We start from the raw sequence: 14,418 nt of genomic DNA, 5'->3' as shown, positions 1-14,418 counted from the left end.
TCCCAATTTTTTTGGTTCTTTCTTTAAAATCTTAAAGATTTTATCTGGAAGTTGAGTTTCATCATGTCTCCCAGGTGTTGATACAGCATTTTCTCTTTGTTATTTTCTATACTGTCTTTCATTTCATTTTCTATTTCCTTCCTTAATCCAGTAATTAGGTAGGAGAGAGTTTATAGATTTCCAAGTAGTTGGGCATTTTAAAAATTTTCATCGATAATTTCTAGTTGCACTGCATAGTAAAGAGATATGTGTACAATTTCTGCTTTGTGAATTTTCTGGGGTTGGCAAGAGGTCTAAAATACGATTAATTTGTCTTTCAATGACACTTGTAGAATAGGCATACATTCCCTAGATTTCAGAAACCAAATTTAACGTAACTTACTTCTCCCTATCGTATTAATTATAGTTTTCGGCTTTTCTATGCCATTGATTTTTGTTTGCTTTCCACTTTTGAGAAGGAACAACTTCCCCAGAAACCCTCCTGTTTCCCCAGAAGATAGTTTCTCCTTTCCCTTTGCTTGTCTATCGTGCAGTGTTCCCTTCCCACTTACCCAGAGTCTGAGGGACGCGAGGGGACAGATGATTCGGGATTGTTCAAGGAGATTTTGTGGGGTGAACAATCTTATTCATTTCCTTCCACATCCCATTTTGAGCTCTGGCCTTAGCATCATAAAGGCTTCTGAAATTATTATTCAGCCTACTACTTGCATTCTCTGTGATTAAAAATTAAACTTTCATTACTACCTTGTGTGCCCATCACTCAGAGTACTGATGGCTTAAATCACTTATGAAATATTAATGAGAGGTGATGCTTTATATTCTGAAAAGAAGCTTCTGTCACATTCATTCAAGAGTTCTGTACAATGTAAAAGCTCTCTCAGACAAAAACAGAGGAACTAACAGTTGATCTTTCTTGCTATACTCATTCTTTTGTTACCAGCCACATCACATCACCCAGGGGCAATGTGTGTTTTTAGAAATAGAAAACTTAGTTGAGAGAGATATAAATCCAAGAATTAATACATAAATGTATGCTTCTTGTTAAAAAAGGAAAAGAAAGATATGGTACACTGGGTCTGGGTGATACCACATTTATTATCTGTTGTAGTCAAATTTTATTCTCAAATAAATGTTTATGGAGCTCTCTTACCAAGCAAAAAGTAAGTCTTTCAAAACCATACTATACATGAAAGAGATACACTAGGCAATGGTATCTTAATCTTCATATAAAGGATATATTCACATGGCAACAAGGCATCTAGAACCACATAATGAAGAGATTTGGGATTCTTAGGAGTGCATCTATTCACACTCAAAAGAAAATTCCCTATTATCATTCTCCCACATCTCTCTAGAATTCTCTATCTGTTCTTCATTCTTTCTAAAATTTTGGGTGGTCTTCTCTCTCTCATAAACAGAGTTAGTAAATGGCAAAGTCAACTCCCCTCCAAACTCTAATGTATCTGAAATATCATTACTCTTTTTTTTTCATTCCTTTGCTTAAACGTTTCACTTTTTTGGTATACCTTTTAAAAATGAAACCACCATTTTGGGGAGCAATATATTGAGTCATAATAATGTCATTTGAATTTGGTCCCAGTATCACTTTCTTTCATGCCCACTGTCTAAAGGACGTAAAAAGAAGTGGATGTACTTTTAAAAAAATGTGCTTAGTTCATAAATTTTCCAAATAGATAGATATGATTTAATGGCAAGAACTTTGATCTGAGTCAATATACATCTATTTAGAATCTTGTGTAGGTATATTTAAATCCTAATCTGACAGTAACTAGAGTTTGACCTTTACGACCCCAATTTCCTCATTTGTAGAATTAAGTATTTAGATTAGATGACCTCTGAGGCCCTTGCTGGTGCTAAAATTCTACAAATCAATTGGTTATATTCCTTTAGGATGGTCAAGAATATAATAGAAAAGTCTCTTCAATTATTCAAATCACTATACATGATCTGTCCTTCTAATAATAGAGCTCTTTTATTTTTTCCATCAACCACCCTTGAGGGAAATTTGATAAAGACTTTGTGGGTATGTGTGCACATCAGAATGATGGTACTTCAATGGCCAACTATGAAAGGGTCTTATCGGCTCTCTCGGAACTAAGTTCAAGACAGGAGTTGGAAACTTAGCCTGGGAAAACCTTGCATTTGTATGTTTTTAATTCTTCAAGCTTCTTTTATTATTCATTTCCTTGATTTATCCTCACAAAGCTTGGAAGAATAGGTAGGGCATGTTTTGGAAGTAGGAACTGAAGCATCAGATAAAGAATTGTCCAAGATTATATAGTCATCAAATGACTGAACTAAAATAAGAACTTAGATGAATTAACTCCAACCCCATTCTGGCTGCAAAATATTCCGCCATTCTGTTTTTCAAAGCTGAATCTTTTAATGCTAGTTTTATGATTTTTTTTTTCTGATAACTTTTCAGAACAATTCAGCAGAGTTCATGTAACTCATTATTGAAATTCAACTACAGTGTACTGCAAAGCCAGAGAGGACAGGTCATTCCAGATGCTCTGATGATGCCTTAGGGGCTTTAGAACCACCATAAAGAGTCTAATAGAAAGGTACTCAGGTTTCCCTGAAAATTAGAGTTACATTTTTGCCTATCTGAGAAAAGTACTGTGCGTGGTTGCACGTTATAGTCCTGTGACCAGGGAGCCAGGTATGGAATTGGGAAATTCATGAGAGCTTCCTCCTTAGGGAAGGTGAGCCAGCTTTTATAGTCATAGCTACACTATTGCATTTCTGTTCTTATCAGAGAATAGTATAACCGGAACTACTAAATTCAATTTGCAGCTCCAGCACTCCCCAGACAAGTAACCATGGGCAAGTAACAACTTCTCTGGGCCTGTTTCCTAATATCAAAATAGGAATAACAATGGTTATAGTGAAGGTTCAATGAATTAACTCATGTAAAGCACATACCATATCTCGAAAGACAATAAGACGACAGTAATAATTCTCTACTTAATTTATTATAGTATTTTAAAGTCTTAGACTAGCATCTGGGACATAGCAAGTACTCTAAGTGTGAGCTATTTTTACTGTTCTCAAAGTAAAAAAACAGATGTTGGAAATTTAATTTTTATATACATAAAAATACCTAAGATTGCTCCATAGTGTAAAACTTTAACGTACTTTATAATAGACTTTAGAAAACATACATTGAATGAATAAACACATTTACCTCAACATCTGAGATAAAAATCTCTAGATTAAAAAAGATATTGCTGTGGTGCCATGGTCAATGCATTCCTTCATTCTTCAGCTAAATCCAGACCTTACGCTAAAACTCTATGCTTACTGTCTCCTCATGTGAAGGAGGTAAGAGGGCAAGAGGTTACATAGGTTTTTCCTGGAAAAATGAATGTTCTCATTTACATGAGCAAACAAAATTGACGATGCGTCTCTGAGTTTATATAAAATGATTGTGCCCAACAAAAAGTGTTTTGTTTCTCTTGCTCAACACTTTAATTTGTGGTTTGACCAATAACTAAGCAAAAGAAATACCAGGCCAGGCAAACAAAAACTGCTTTTTTGTTTTGGATATTCTTATGATTATAACCATTACACACACTTAAATCAGAGTTGAAGTTTTCTGAAAGAGAGCAAGCAGAACTAATGAAGGAAAAAAACCTAAACTCTAAAACAAGAATTATTCAATGCTTTAACTTAACTTGCCACTGACTAGCTAGCTCACCGGGGCAAATCCTTTCACTTCTCTGGGTTGGGTTTCTTCACATATAAAATTGTCCTGGACAATCTCTGAAATCTGTATCCTATTATAAATCCCATTAGTCTTACTTACTTCCATTTGCCTTTGTTATTAAGGCTCAGTTTAATAGCTTGTAATTTAGCATTACCATGTATTTCTAGTCTTAGCTTTCATTGTTGACCTTTGCTGTTCCATTAACAATCTCCTGCTTGCCATCTATAGATCTATTTTTGGCAAATTCTTTCATACTCTCTAGAACAGTTGTTCTCAGACTCTAGCTTGCATCAGAATCACCGGGGGCGGGAGGGGGTCTGTTAAAACACAGATTGTTGAGCCTACTCCTAGAAGTTCTGATTCAGTAGGTCTGGGATAGGGTACAGAATTGCATTTCTAACAACCGAGTCATCGAGGTGCTCTGGATGCTGCTGGCCCAACAACCATTTGAAGACCACTGCTCTACAGAGTATAAAAATGTTGATAATCATCTAAGCGCCACTGAGTAGTAAAAGTTACCTCAATGTAACTCTGAGAACAGCCACTCTGGCCTTCCAGTGCCACGGAAGTGAAGTTGACCTCTATTTGTTCTCCCAAGGGTTGCTCTATAATATAGACACATTGTCCATTGTGAGTGAAAGGTCCAGACAAGTCAGCAGAGAGAAGACCCTCTGGGTCTGTGTAGTTCCCTCCACAATGCAGATCCGCTAAAGAGAACGGAGAAGAGAAGGGAAAGGTCATGTGGATGGCCATTCCTCTACCTCCAAGGTGTATGATACAATTTTTAAAAATGTACACACACACACGCAATCATATACCCACTTTTTTCACCCTGTATAGGCTTGTGCCTCTAATTATAAGATGTTCAGTTTGGTGTGTCTTTGTGGGATGTTCATATAGTGACTAAAGAAACAGATATAGAGATGTACAATCTAACTTCCAATCTGCCATCTTTCCCTACAAATTGCTTTTAAAATACATTTATGCTCTCCTTCATTACAAAAAGATTTGAGGCAGTTTATAAAATATACATAACAAAATAAAATATATAACTAGAAAAATGAATCAGATTAAAGGGATAATGACTGCAGAATAGCAAGGTTGCTCAGGGGACAGTTGATATGCTCAGAAAACATGTATGGACTACACAAATTACAGAAGGTCGGCTGCAGATTCAGCCGGAAGCCAAAGTAAATAGAGAAAGGGGACCAGTAAAAAGATGTTCATGGTTATTTTTCCTGATATTAAGACTTAAAAGGTGTTTTTCTGGGAATTCCCATCAGGGCACAATGATGTAATAGTAAGAACAAAATCCTCTACAGGCCTAAAATAAAAATCATAGAACATTTCATCCTTGTCTGTTGGTTTGTTTTAAGGTATCAATGCCAATTAAAGACATAATAGCTATAAAATCTGATATATCTTAAGATAGACTGCATTTCTCTCATGAACAACATCTCTCACAACAAAATGTTGAATAAGATCTAGGGAACTGATATCTGAATTATTTAATTTTAGGTGCCTTGCACATATCTATCATAGTGTGGATCTCATAATTTAGGGATAGAGGGCTATTGTACCATTAATAATAGAACATTGGGAAGGTAGAGAAAAAATCTGGAGCTGTAAGAGAAATCCTTATAAAGATATTATTAGTCTAAGTAAGTAAGTCATCTGCAGCCTCACATTAAAATATAAAACAGCTATAAGCATAGCACTGTCTTTCACATTTATATTAAGCTCCCACTTATCAGGTTACTTACAAGGTATTGTTAAGTAGGTGATATGGAAGCCTTGGTCATTAGTCTGGTTGTCAGAATGGAAATGAATTCTGGCAAAGGGACCTGTAGTCCGCAGTGGTGGGACAGAGAGAGAGGTGCAGAATTTCCCAAGAACAGGGTCCTGATACAAAGGACCATCTCGAATCTAAAACAAAAGAATGAATCATTAAGCTCCAAGTGGTCAGATTTTAATAAACCCAGTCGTTTTGAACATTAATTTTAGAAAACCCGTCATTTAAAAGTGTGGCTCTGGGAGGTTTTCCTATCACATCTATATCTAACACACATTTGGGCTTCAGTAAAGGGGGGGTCTCCTCCCATCATTCCTGATGCCTTACCTTCTGTCTGAATTTTAATTCTGAGGCTATTGCATTTTTCTCATGAATTTTTCTCAGTGTTTTCTTTCCTAAGTCCCCCCACCCCCCCGCAAGATTTTTGTTTTGAAATGATAAATTTCTAGTGATCTAGGAGAAGAAAATGAATATATGCAAAGAAAACAGAAGAAGGAATGCCAGCAACGTCAATTGATTCACAATTTGGTCTAGAGATTCAGGAGGATCAGAAGGGGAAAAGGAGGTGAAGTCAGATTAGATGCAACATAAGGAGTTAAACGAATTTAAAAAGTGCAACTTTAATATTAATTAAGTACTGCAAAAATGAAGATCTGACCTTAGAAAGCTTTTCTAATTGTTGGTTTTTAATCTCTTAAAAAATCATATCGGGCCGGCCCGGTGGCGCAAGCGGTTAAGTGCGCGCGCTCCGCTGCGGCGGCCCGGGGTTCGCTGGTTCGGATCCCGGGCGTGCACCGATGCACTGCTTGTCAAGCCATGCTGTGGCAGGTCAAATATAAAGTGGAGGAAGATGGGCACAGATGTTAGCCCAGGGCCAGTCTTCCTCAGCAAAAAGAGGAGGACTGGCAGATGTTAGCTCAGGGCTGATTTTCCTCATAAAAAAAAAAAAAATCATATCAACCTCTCTATAATTCTGTTGTAACTGAAAATTTTGTACTATATAGAACGCCAAGGTATCAATGAACTAAACGATATTTTAATATGACCAATTTTGTCTACTCAAATTATTTTTTCTATTGGCAGCAAAGTTATAAGGCAGCATTACTTTATTCCTATATTTAGCTAGTTCTTTGAAATATTGCTGAGAAATGAGAGGCATTTCAGTATTATCAGAATGAATGACACTTTCTATTATACATGTATCCAGGAATTAATACACAGAAATGAAAAAAATGGCTCCAATTTTAATTTGATGGAATTTATTGAAATTGATTTCAAGAAAATTTACTTTAATGTCAACATTTAAAAGATTATCTTGCTGAAATATTTCAGGGAGAGGTAGATCTTCCAGTCATTCCCAAAGGTTTCAGATCCATTACAACTGCTAAATTACTTATGACTTTTAATTTGTGAAGATCCCTGTTTGACAGCCACACCCTCCTATCCTTTATGAATAATTCCATAGCATTCCATTCTTTCCTAATGGACTTGGAGAAGCATATTGCATTTTATCACTACTGCAAGGGGTACAGAAATTTACAGTGATAAACAAGACAGGAAGAACATAATAACTTCTGAATGATCTTTCCCGTCTACAATAGAGAGCAACATTTTTAATATACTTATATGCTTATGGCATTTGAATATACAGCCTTTTTCCTTTTCCACACTTTAATCTTTTACTAATGGTAAGTAGGAGGGGCACAGGTTGACTCCTCTCTTTCCAATGACAGTTATCAATATATTCCAGCAAGGCTCACCCTTTAGCAATCCATTTCAACGCATTCGCTATTATGTTATTTTTCTTCATGGAACACTATAGTCAACTTGTGAAACACCTTGTTAGTTTACCATAGACAACTGAAGATTTGAATCTGCATTGGACAAGATAGCCATTATTGAGTGTTTATTTCATTCATTCTGCTATTCCCATGTTGGCGGACTGGGCTTCCAGGAAATGACAGAGGAAGGCAAGGTAGTCTGTTTCCCAGATTCAAATAGAACCCAGAAGAAAAAGCAACAGCTGGCACGAGTAAGAACAGGAAGATAGAAAGCTTAGACATTGGCTGCCTATTGAAGAATACATGTAACTATTGTTAAAAAATTATGGTCATCCTCATGTATCACCAAACCATAGTTCCCTGAGTTCTAATCATATCGTGGTAAGTTCTATCTAAATACAATTGTTTACCTCAAGATAATCTTTGCTGCAATCTTCATGGTGCTCCAGACTCAAGGTCCCAAAAGTAAATATAATCAGGAGGTCAGGACTGGTTATAACTTTCCAGATACAATCTCTTCCCGGGGGATAATTTCCAGGATATCCCGGAGACTTAATAGAACCATAAGTACCAGTCAATACACCTCCACACTCTAAAATAAGAGGAAAAAATACCTTTACCTTCATATACAAGTGCAGTTTTGGACACCCTAGTAAATTAAGCAGACTTTAGGTTTTCCAGTTTGATAAAATCATAAATCTAGGAGTACCAATTGATACAAATAAATGAATCACCCATGTGTTGAGCTCTGTACTTATCAGTCATCGTATGGTGATATGGTTTAAAATATAGTGCTGAACTGTCTGAGGGATGAATAATGGGATGATAGATTCATTTTTTTCACTTTGAGAGAGATTAATTTCTGTACTTTAACTCTTAAAAAATTCTGGAACTTCTGTCAGCCCCTATGTCTTTGAACAAACCAGATCATTTTATACATTAGATGTATAAAATGTTAAGCGCTACATAATTTTCATTTGAGAAGGTTTCTTAACACTATAATGTAGTTAAACCATTTATTTTATAAATGAGGAAATTCAAATGTTTATGGAGGTTGAGCCACCTACTCAGGAATAGAGCAAGTGAGGCACTGGGCCAGGTTTTCTGACACCTAGTCCACTACCACCCCCATTACACCCCATCAGCACCCTAAAGTGGCATGTCTGTGACTGGAAGAATCTTCTCTTTATTAATACCCACATTTATTTAATAAAGAATCTGTGGTGGCTTATAAGATCGAAAAATAGAAATACTAAAGAAAGATCTAGGCTGCAGTAAATATAAATTAGAAAAAAGTTAAATAAGGTGGCATTTCAGATATGCAAGATATGAGATTTACATAGCTATGCAGGTTATTCAAACAAAAGCTTTGCTGCCAAGGCAAAAAGTGAAACAAATTAGTTACCTTATTCTCACTGTCCCTAATGAGAAAACATCTCTATTGCTCAGAGGAAGAGAAATTTTCTAAAACTTAGTATTTAAAAAATTATCACACTGGTAAAAAAATTAAAACACCAAAAAAAAAATTATAACACCATAAGCAAAGTAAAATGTTAATGATAAACTGGGAACAATGCAATGTATAATACAGACAAAGCGTTAATATCCCTAATATCTGAAAACCTTCTAAAAAGAATAGAGATATAAAGAGAGAGTTCACTGAAAAAAATCAAATGTCCTTCATACATATGAAAAGATGTTCAACCTCACTCATAATAGGGGAGACACAAATAAAAACTTCACTGAGACACTGTTTCTTATTCTCAGAATGATAAAAATCCAGAATTTTGAAAACAAATTACTGGTGAGGCTGTGTGGAATTAGGCGCTTTCCTACATAGCTGATGAGAATGCAAAATGGTGCAACTCCTACCGAAGAGACTATGGCAGTATCTAGTCAAAACGCAGGCCTTTATTTTTTGACCAAGCAATCCTACCTTTAGAAATCTATTCCAAAGATACATTTGCAAAAATGCAATAAGACAAATTCACAAGGCACTTTGTTCAGCACAATTTGGAATTCCAAAAGACTGGAAACAAGCCAAATATCCATAGCGTACTGACTAAATAGACAATGAGATAGCCACATAATGGCCAGCTATGCTCCAGTTATGAGTAATCTCCAGGATATGTGAGGTGAAAAAGCAAACGACAAACCAGCGTCCATTGTTTGCTACCTTTTATCTAAGAAAGGGAAAAATACGATTATATGTGATTATTTGTTTATATTTTTTAAATGGAAGGATAAATCTAAAACTAATAAGAATTGTTACCTCTGGAAGAGGAAAGGAACAGGGTGGAAGTGACAGGATGGCAGCTGGACTTCTCTAAACCTACCATGCATTTTGATTTGGTTTTGGAAGCATGAATACGTTTTACATGATTATAAAGTAAAATTCAATAAAAATGAAAAAAAATCTTTAAAATCACAAGCAAAATAAAACAAATGAAATAACTATGTTGAGCTAATAGTTTAACCACGAGTAGAAATATTCTGAGACTTTAAGACACTTTAATTTGGGCCGGCCCCGTGGCGTAGCGGTTAAGTGCGCGCGCTCTGCTGCTGGCGGCCCAGGTTCGGATCCCAGGCGAGCACGATGCACCGCTTGTCAGGCCATGCTGTGGCGGCCTCCCATATAAAGTGGAGGAAGATGGCACCGATGTTAGCCCAGGGCCAGTCTTCCTCAGCAAAAAGAGGAGGATTGCCATGGATGTTAGCTCAGAGCAGATCTTCCTTACAAAAATAAAATAAAACACTTTAATTTGACTATCCAGCCCAAATGAAATGTATCTTAAGTACGAAAAGAATATCCAAGAAATATTAAATGGTTTTTAGTTATCTTATTATTAGTAACAACAAAATATTATTATTTTGAAAATGTGTATAGTAAGATTAAGTACATAAGAAATATATTAATGTCATTGGGAACCAAGATTTTTAGTGTATAAGAAAAGAGGTATAAATATAAAGTAAAAAAGCCTGTAATTCAGTATGCCAATGGAAGATCACAAGGATATACGGTAAATTTTTTCTTTAAAAATAATAAAAGTATTTTCTAGTTCTTTCCATTGAAAGATTTAGATTCTTTGACCCATCTAGTAGCAATAGTCACTTCTAGCACCCAGAGTGTGGGATCTAAATACCATTTCCCATTAAAGGAGTCAGAACTCTTTAGAGAAATAATTGGTTCCAGTCCTGAGACAGTGAATGTATAAGATCCTGAAACAACTTTCAGAGCAGAAAGCAAGGAAGCTTTCAAAGGTAGCTGGAGTTGGGTCAAAGAGGCTCAGAAACTAATTTGAGAGTTTTCCCACTAGGTAAATAAGGAATAATTTAATATAAAAAATTTCTAGAACAGGTTAAAATATATTGAATATGATAAAATATGAGTTCATAGATATCAAAAACAAAACAAAATCAAAAGGAATAATAGCTAATTGATCATTTGGGAGAAAGCTAGGGAACCAAGTCATTAGTCTGAAAACTGGGAAAAAAGGGAAAGAACCAAGCATTTATCCTACCTTTCCTATACGATCTATATGTGAGAGTAACCAAAAAGTTGATATGGGAAAGTTCTACTCCACTGAAGAACTCCAGATAACAAATAAAGAAGTGATAAAATAAACTATCATCATTTTGTAAGCCCCAATGAAAAACTAATCTAAACAATGAACCTAAGGCTTACTAAAACCATTAGAGAAAGTACAAAAGAGAAGTTTTTTCACGGGAAGATCAAGCTGAGAAGATCAAAACTCTGATCAATGTTACAGTCATAATAAAGAGACATGCAGACATCACGTACCTCCTGATGTGATTATTTTTGCTAAAAAACCCAAAAGCTTGAATTTAATCAAACCTCTTGATCTATCAGTTTAAGACATGATAAATGGCACATGGGATACAAATAGCAAAATCCAGAATGTGAGATACTCCCAGTTTCTTTAACAAAAAAATTTGAACAAGGATTAAGATATGGTAATAGTAAGGAATTATTGTTTGTTTTAGTCTTTATTGTTTTCGGGCATTGAGCAGTAAATAGCAAAAGACTGCGATCTTTGAGAGAAGGGAAGCACGTGTGGTAAGTCCCATGTTCACCTCGGAATTCTCCCCACGTGCATTTCCCAAATTAGGGGTCAGGGCAGTTGAGCCCAAGCAGCAGCAATGTTCTTGCTGGGTGAAAGAAACAAAACTCAGAATTTGGGATGACTAGAGTGGCTGGGATTTTGGAGCAGGGTACTATAGAGAAGGCAGCTCCATGAAAATAGCACCCCCAAACTTTACAGGCGTTTCCTTGTGTCTTTATGGGAATCCGAAGCTGCACGTACACAGGGGAAAACTGTAGAAGGCCTAATAGAGAATATGAGAGCCATGAGACATAGTCAAAACTCTAGTATATGTGTCACTTGAGTCCCAGATGGAGAGGGGAGAGAAAAAATGACAGAAGCAAAGGATAAAAACAATATGATCATCTCAGTAGATTCAGAAAAACTATTTAGTATATTTCAACATCAATTCATGATAAAAAAATTCTTGGCAAGCTAGAAATAAAAGGTGTGATGACTTAATGTTCCTAAGTTCTTTGACACTGTTCCCATTGAGAGGTGGAGTCTACGTCTCCTCCTCTTGAATCTGGATGGGCTTATGACTGCTTCAACCAATTAAAAACACGGCAGAAATAACACAACGTGTTATTTAAGTCAAAAAAAAAAAAAAGCCATGCAGCACCTGCCTGGCTGTAATGCTTGCTCTGAGAAAAGTCAGTTGCCGTGAAAGAAGTTCCACTATTCTAAGACCGCCATAGGAGAAAGACAACATGTAGGCATTCAAGTCAACAGCCTGGTTGAACTCTCTTCCAAAAGCCAGCATCCATTGTTAGCCATATGAGTGAGTCATCTCGGATTTCGAGCCCCGTTAAGCCTTTAGATGACTACAGTCCCAGCCAACATCTGATTGTACTGCTTAACAGATCAAGTGATACTTGTCATGTCCAGCCCTTTCCAAGTCCCTGGTCCACAAAATCAGAAACAAAATAAGATGATTAATGTTCCACAACACTAAACTTGCAGGTAATTTGTTATACTGCAATAGTAATGAGAATAGGAGAGGACTTCCTTAATCTGATAAAAGTTATCTATAAAAACTTATAGCTAAAACATCATATTCGATGGTGAAATATTGAATATTTCTCCATGAGGTTGGGAACAAGACAAAGATGCCCATTACATTTTTATTTAGCATTGTATCGAGTGCCCTAGCCAAGACAATAAATAAGGGGAAAAAAATAAAAGAAAGATTGGAAAGGAAAAAGAAAAATAGCCTCTATTCAAAGATACCATAATTGTGTATGTAGATAAATCCAAAAGAATCTACCAAAAAAAATAAACCTATTAAAATTGATGAATGAATTTAGCAATGTGGCTGGATTCACAATCAAATATTTTTAAAAATACATCACGTTTCTATATACTAATAACAAATGGAAAATGAAGTTTTAGAAAAATAATATCACTTGAGATAGCATAAATATCAAATATCTAGAAAAAAACTAACAATAGATGTGAAATAATTAAACACTGAAATCTATAAACGATTGCTAAGACGAATTAAAGGAGAGCTAAATATAGAGATGTTCATGGATTGACAGGGTCAATATTTTTAAGAAGTCATCTCTTCCCAAGTTGATTATAGATTCAATGTAATGCCAACAAAATCCCAGCAGATTGTTGGGGGAAATTAACAAGTTTATTCTAAAATTTACATGGGAATGTAAAGGATCTAGCATATTTTAAAGAACAAAGTTGGAGGATTTACGCTACCAGATTTCCAGCTTCAGTAGTTAAGCCAATGCGGCACAAGGATAGAAAAACAGACCAATAGAAAAGATGAGAAATTCCAGAAATAGATCCACAGATTTATTGATGGGTGAATTGGAGGTTTGGTATACTGTTCTCTCAGCTTTTTTACATGTTTAAAATTTTCATAGTAAAAAATTTGAAAAATAGAATACTAAAACCAACATAACAGTAAAAAAAAAACAAATTATGTAATAGTCATTAAGATAAAGAATATTAAGTGAAGGAGGGGACAATGTCCTCAACAACATCCCTGCAGTAATCTACTAGTAGAGCTTATATTTTATTATTATTATTTATTATTTTATCTCTGAAAATGAAATTCCAATTCATTTTAGATTTATTTGATTTTAAAATATTTATAAAAATATTATATATCACTGGATTTCAAAACAGCTAATGCATCCAAAGGTCTAATATTGATCAAGAAAATTTAATAACCTCAAGATTTTGCTTTATTTTTCTCCATGTTTACACTTACCTGGTTGCTGTGTTTCCCATCTTATTGTAAAGCCTCTCTCATTTCTTAAATGTTCAGAATAGAAATGAAAATAGAGAGCATTGTCACTACTGAGAAGTTCATTAGGGGGTCTGGAGCCACAGAATCTTCCAAGTTGAAATGCTGCCGAGGAATCTCCATCATGAATCTGAAGAAACTCATATGGACAATTATCCACTGATTCTAACTGGAAATAAGTGAAAGTGATACGAAGCACCTGAAAATATAAAGGCCACAATTTTTCATTTCCATGTTAATTCTAAAGCATTTCTCCCACTAATTAGAAAGCACTCATATTGAGTCGCTTTCAAGAGATAAAGCTATAATTTCCTAATTATCCACAAATACATATGACAATTCCACATATTAAATGACTTTTGTTAAAAATTGCTTAGACCTAACTTCAACTAATATCAAAATATATAAAAACTCTTAATGTTAATGAAATAGATTTTTAACAGCTTTATTGAGGTATAATTGATATGCAAAGAACTGCACATATTTAATGCATACAATTTGATGAGTTTGAACATATGCAAACTGCTGTGACACTACCACCACAAACAATGTAATAGACATATCCAACACTCCCCAGAGTTTCTTTGTGTCTCTCCTTTTCGTGTGTGTGGTAATAACACAACATGATGTCTACCCTCTTAACAAATTTTGAAGCGCACAATATCATATTGTTAACTATAGGTACTGTGTTGTACAGAAGATCTCTAGAACTTACTCATCTAGCATAACTGAAACTGTATACCCAT

General features: G+C 35.3%; 1 protein-coding gene across 1 annotated transcript in view; it reads right to left on the bottom strand.

Moving 5' to 3' along the window:
- The window catches only part of CUBN (cubilin), a 256,070-nt gene that overhangs the window by 218,891 nt on the left and 22,761 nt on the right, over window positions 1-14,418 (bottom strand). The window contains exons 14-17 of the mRNA XM_087420786.1: window positions 13,637-13,871; window positions 7,714-7,895; window positions 5,494-5,656; window positions 4,250-4,437 (exon numbers count right to left, since the gene is read on the bottom strand). Of these exons, the coding sequence (XP_087276912.1) occupies window positions 4,250-4,437; window positions 5,494-5,656; window positions 7,714-7,895; window positions 13,637-13,871 (768 nt within the window). The remainder of the gene's footprint in view (window positions 1-4,249; window positions 4,438-5,493; window positions 5,657-7,713; window positions 7,896-13,636; window positions 13,872-14,418) is intronic.

This window comes from Ceratotherium simum, chromosome 32 (assembly GCF_057802395.1).
Source record: "Ceratotherium simum simum isolate JZ-2026a chromosome 32, ASM5780239v1, whole genome shotgun sequence".
Classification (NCBI taxonomy): Eukaryota; Metazoa; Chordata; class Mammalia; order Perissodactyla; family Rhinocerotidae; genus Ceratotherium; species Ceratotherium simum.
The sequence above is the reverse complement of the archived record's forward strand: the minus strand, read 5'-3'. Positions and strand labels throughout refer to the sequence as shown.